The sequence below is a fragment of the Malus domestica genome, chromosome 04, assembly GCF_042453785.1.
Source record: "Malus domestica chromosome 04, GDT2T_hap1".
NCBI lineage: Eukaryota > Viridiplantae > Streptophyta > Magnoliopsida > Rosales > Rosaceae > Malus > Malus domestica.
Window position 1 is genome coordinate 5191576 of NC_091664.1, and position 6000 is coordinate 5197575.

The 6000-nt window shown below is 39.1% G+C and overlaps 1 protein-coding gene across 1 annotated transcript; it reads right to left on the reverse strand.

Annotated features, from left to right (window-relative positions):
* Positions 1 to 588: 588 nt before the first annotated feature.
* Positions 589 to 6000, reverse strand: LOC103432754 (uncharacterized). Its single transcript, XM_008370956.4, has 4 exons — positions 4029 to 6000; positions 3162 to 3467; positions 2632 to 2723; positions 589 to 1857 (listed from the first exon to the last, which is right to left on the reverse strand). Exons 1-4 carry the CDS (start codon positions 4971 to 4973, stop codon positions 987 to 989), a joined length of 2214 nt encoding a protein of 737 aa, XP_008369178.3. The 5' UTR covers positions 4974 to 6000; the 3' UTR covers positions 589 to 986.

Genomic DNA, 6000 nt, shown 5'->3' on the forward strand with positions numbered 1-6000 from the left:
AAATAAGAAAAATGTGAGGCCACCTTTGAAATATGGGAATGGGATCAAATAAGTGTAGGCGCTGGGTGGTGGTGATCCGAGGCATTTTTTTACAAATTGGTTGGAAAAATCGGCTGGGCTTTAGGAGGTGCTAGCTAGGCAGTTGGGCAGTGTTTTATTTTATTTTATTTTTTTGAAATATAAAAAAAATAAAAAATTCATATCTAAGTTTTGGAGGGATATGGTGAATAAGAGTTTGATGCATTGCCTTGTAACTTTGCGAATATCTTACATTGCTATATTTTTTTAATTTCCTCCTATTTTGCATTTTATGTGGTTTTGACGGCTGGACTGGAGAATGAATCATGTGCCAGTATTTAACGGCAAAGTGGAATAAATTTCATTGAATCTAACAATAAAGGATTAATTGGCTAATTTCAAAAGAAGAGGATTAATCGGCTAATTTCAAATAGTTCAGATAGTTAATTCACTAAAAAAAATAGTTCACAGCTCAATTTTAAGTGCAGTAATACTAGTTCACAAGGTCAAACAGCAGTATACTCCAAAGAGAAAGGCTACAACTTCCCCTAAAAAGAGAAGTAAAAAAAATTAGAAACGCCATTCGATTGGTTTTGGGAGTCCAAACAGAATCCCTACTGTGTAGAAACAATTTCAATCTTCATGAAATCTGGAAAGATGCATTGTATCTGTAAGAAACAAAAAATTTCCCCCCTCCTAATCTTTTTCAATCTCGTATAATTTAAGGTAACAACTGCATCAAACAACGGAAGAAAAAAAAATGGCGTCGCACTTCGAATCGAATTCCCTCCTGCAAGTAACAACCCTTCCATCTATACCTCAAACCCATGTGAATTTATGTACACAGATTCACGCACACAGCTCCTAGGACCACTTGGTGGTTAAAGGGCACGGCTCCCAGGGCCTTCGGCGCTGCGTTTATGCAACGAGACACCAAATCCCGCCCGGCCACACTAACTTTAAATGACTCACCTTCTAACTTTTGTATCTGGTGTTCGGATTCGAGGTGATGACTGTGATCCGCCCCCAAGCGCAGCAGCAGCAGATTCAACATGTGTGAGAAGATACTCATAGATCTTCTTCCTCAGCCTGTCAATGGTCTCCGCTGAAACATCGGTTGTTTCAAACCCTTCTTGACTAGAACCGATGTTATCCAACCAATCATTCACACTCTTGAGCTGAGTTAGCATTCCTGCTATTTGACCATTGTCTGAAAGAGCTGAAATGTCCACGTCAGCATCTAGGAACCTCTCCACAAATCCCAGAAACCAAGCTTGTGACTGCAGTCGCAACATTTCGGCCAAGTCAACAACCTCGTCAAGGCCATTTCCTTTATTCCATTCAGGCAGAGGTGGTGCCGGCGGCTTTTGATTGATGGCTGATCCATCCCCTAGTCGGCGAGGTGTCCCTGGTGTCCCAAGCTTGGAACCCACTGCCTGGCGAACTTTGCCTTGGGATTTTGTCGAAGCATTCTTCGTAGAATTTTCTAGAACTAGCACGGGTTGATTTGCAGAGACTATCTTTTGGTTTTGAGAGGAAGCTGAAGCTTTAACAGAGGTTAAACTGGACTCTTTACTGAATACAGCGAAGGATGACAGATTGGTGGCTAATGCAGATTGTACCCAAGATGCTGCCTGTTTCCGTCTGTCTGAAGCTACCTTCAGTGCTTCTTCTGATGGGGTTTCTTCACTGTCTGGGGATGAACCATCTGGCATGATTTTAGATAGAGAATCAGCAACTACACGAGCATTATTCAAGCTAGCATGGAGAGCTAGAAACTGCTCTACTGCAGGCTGAGGGTTGTCTTCCTTGGCAGAGGTAGTTAGCTCTGAATATATGCTGCAGGACCCCAAAAAAAGGACAAAAAAAATGTCAGAAAATGATGTATAGAACTTAGGCTAAAAGCAATGGAAGAGGTCGCATCATATAAATTCTGGAAACATTGTGCCTCCACAAAAAAAAACCCAAAAAGAAAAGATCACAGATAAGCAGAGATAAGCAGATTAATCATTGTCACAATTAGAAGTACAAATGAAAGATGAGAGAGCCATGGAAAAAAGTCACATAATTGAGTTCAAAAAGTCTAAAAAATAATGTAGGATTGCATTTCCTGTAGTTTGATGTTCCAAAATTCCCTGTTAAAAAGCTTTTGATTCCTAAGCATCTGTGCCATTCATTCCAAAGTACAAATCAAACAAGAACAGAAAATGCAGAAAATATAAGTGAGCAAGTGTCCCATACGAGTTAAAGAACTCCATGGATGGCCTCTAACGAGCAAGCAAGCACCTCATGAGAGTATACTACGAAAGTAAACAGTATACCAACAAAAACGCAATTGAAGCAATCTAGCTGACTCATGGATACCCTAAGGATATATCTTTTGCATTATACTGTCAATAAATTAAAAAAAAAAAAAAAAAAAAAAAAAACTATACTACTCATAAAGTTCTAATGACTGTTCCATATCTTTTGGGTTTGAATGTCCAACCATTTCTATTGTCCAATAACAATATCATAGACAACTTCACTTCCTTAACTCAACTCATTTGTGGTACTCAGATATATTACAGAAAAGAATGGACAAACACAATAAGATGTTGTTATAACTTATACCTCAAGCATCGTAATAAATTCTCTGCAGCAGAAGCCTCCTGCATCGCCTCTATTGCTGCTAATTGTGCAGCATCCCTGTGCCTCATAACTTCCTGTGATAACAGATTCAAAAGTATATAATAAGAAAAACGAATGCCAAGCTGTACAACAACAAAAAAGTCTATCTTCAGATATAGATGTCACTAAAACTCATTCCTCAGGTCGTAAAAGTTATATCCTTCTCAGAATTAAAAGGAAATTCCCATTGACTAACTTGGCTCCTAATTAAGAGATCGGGTCAGAAAGACAACACGGACAAAGCAAAACAAAAACTAAGAAATTAACACAAACTAATAACCCAATATGCACGAAGAATTTGGGACCTCATATATCTGGGCACTTCATTCTTTTATAATATTCTCTCGTTCACTTCAGCAGTCTCTATGTAATGAAGTTTCAGAAGGAAAACACCATAGTACATTGAATAGGCAGGAAAATAAAGATTTAACCGGAGACAATTACCAAGATCTAAGATGTTACAGAAGATATACCTTTCCAAGCCTTGCAACTGACGATGGGAGTGAAGCCCATGGAACTCCATCAGTCAATTTTCTGTTATTTAGGGAAACCTTGACCAAGTTTCCAGGAAAGCCATTATTAGCTACATCTGATGATTTCTTTCCAACAGATATTCGAAGTTTATTTGACCTGTCTTGATCACTCAAAGTTCCATTTGCAGTAACTTTCTTTGTAGACGTTTGAACCTTACTCTCTTCTTTCAATGACTTTGCAGATATCTGCATCTTATTGTCCTCTTTAGGTGGCAACCTCTCAGTTGAGATACTTTTTCTAGGAGCCTGGCAAAACGTTTACTCGAATATTAAATACAAGAGGACAAATAACACCCAACATTGAGCTATCTTCCACATCTTTTGGAACTACTAAAAGATCAAATCAAAACCAGTGAGAAAAAGAAAAAAAAGAGTTTTCAAATGCAATAACACCCAACATTGAGCTGTCTTCCACATCTTTTGGAACTAATACAAGATCAAATCAAAACCAGTGAGAAAAAGAAAAAAAAAGAGTTTTCAAATGCAATTCATAATTGCTGGCACATTTAATTTTGAGGTGTTTATATCCAGAATCAAAATTTTCTCTCAGAAGGTCCACCCAATTGAGAAAAAGGGTTTTTTTGGTATCAATTTGAAAATGATTTAAAGCTTTAAAAATGATGAATGTAACTAAAGTACTTAGTATTCATTAGTTACAAAAACAAAGAATTGAATCCAAGGACACCATACGTGGCGTCCAAAGAAATCAAAGAAAAGCAACCAATAGTACACTTACACAAGTAAACATTCAGTAAAACCTAACTTGACATAAATTTCAAATTAAGAGTCATGAATTATTGAACTTACAGACATCCGAATGTCTAGCTTGGCATCATGTGAAGTAGCCCTCACTTTTGAACTCTCTTGAGTGTTCACCTCCATATTTCCTTCCCAGCTCTTCCTCAGGGACTTGGCCCCCATCTCAAACCCCTGTCCAAAATTCTTTATTGGGTTTCCCAAAACTGATTTCTTCCCAGGACTCGCCCCACGAACAGAACTTGCCTTTTCCACCACTCCCACCTTAGGTGTTCCCTTAACTTTTGCATGCTGCTTGACCCCATTTGCAAATTTCTCAAAAGAAGTCGGCAATGAATAACAACTTGAGGGAGACGATGGGATAGACCGTGAATTCAATGACTTCATTCTCGGCAAAGGTTCCCTCTTCATATCTAAAGTTAATGCAGGTTTTGATGGCTGAGACTTTGATCGGCCAAAAGACCCTAGTTTCTTTTCCAACTGATCCACCTTCGCACTTCCATTCGGCCTCACTAGCCCATGTTTATCCCTTTCTCCGGCATGACTATTTCCTAATACCTTAGACTCAGACTTTACTTTCTCTACAGTTTTCGAACTAGAAGACGAATTATTGTCAAGAAAACCAAGAGAATGAGTGGCAACAATGTCTTCAGGGCTCCCCACACAAGGGTGTCTCCCTGGCACCGGCCTAACCCCATGGAGAATGGGGACCGGGGTGGCGGCTTGAAGCCGATCCACATGAATAAATTGACCCAGTTGAATCTTATCACTGAGAATTAAATCATCATGTTCATCAGGGAGAGATACATAGGTGGCATGTGAGGAATCTGATACCTTAAGGTAGAAACCTTGGTTTGGGAAAAGCTCACCGCCTGCAAGCGAGGGAACAATGCTCACCACTTGCAACAGAGACGACCTGTGCTCGCCGGCGACTTTGACATCCGTGTTCATATGCTGTAGCAGCTTGAGGAGCACGCCAGGAACAAGATTTGCCATTCTTGACACCCCCAATTGGCATCAGAGGTAAAAATTATAGACCCAGATGAGAAAGCTTCAAGCTTTCACGCTTAAACACACGAACCCTGCACAAGAAATGGTTTTTCCCCAAAACCCAGATGGAAAACTCAAAGATTTCCAAAACCCAGAAGACAATCACCAGAAGGGGACGAAAAAATGAGGGGTTTTCTCAATACCCAAATGGAGAAAAAGGGTTTTTTCCAATTTTTTTTCTAAGTGCCAAGAATTTGATCTGTGGATTTTGATGGGCTACAGGGATAGGAAAACGTGAGGAAGCTTTACAAGGAAATGAAATTTGTTACCAAAGAAAGGGTTAATCACAGAAAACGCAATGCATTGCACAACACAAGATTATTGAGGCAACGGTAGGTGAGAGCTTTTGGCAGTAATAATGGTGAACATCTTTTTCAGGAAAGGAGAAAACAAGAAAATTAGAGGCCACCCACAGATCAAGTTTTATATTCAAATTAGATAAAATCGTCAGCAGAAAGAATTTAATAAGAAGGTTTCAACAAATGGCATCAATGACAGAGAACAAACCCAGAAGACCAAACAAAACATTTGATTAAATTAAATAAATGAGTGCAATGTATCCCAAATAGTGACCTTTGCATATCAGTTTCTTGAAATTTCCATGAAACCAAAGGGGGGAAAAGGTACAAGCTCTGGGGAGTTGCTTGGATTTTATTATTTTTGCTTTTTGGGGAAGGAAAAAACAAAAATATATTGGGCTGAGTTCATGGAGAAAATTCCAGATCAGGGTATACAGATTTGGAAAGCAAGATTTTAAAACAAGGCCAAGAAGGAATGATGATGAAAGTACAGGTGGGAATGGGAATGGGAATGGGGAATGGAAAATTGGGAATGGGATGTTGTTGGAAATTTCTCTGCAGGAAACAGAAGAAAGAAAAGGGAATTGGGGAATAATTGATTGCCAGGCTTAATACATGATTGAGTTGCAAGGAGCTGTCAGTGTCTGACACAACAACAACACACTTAAAACCTT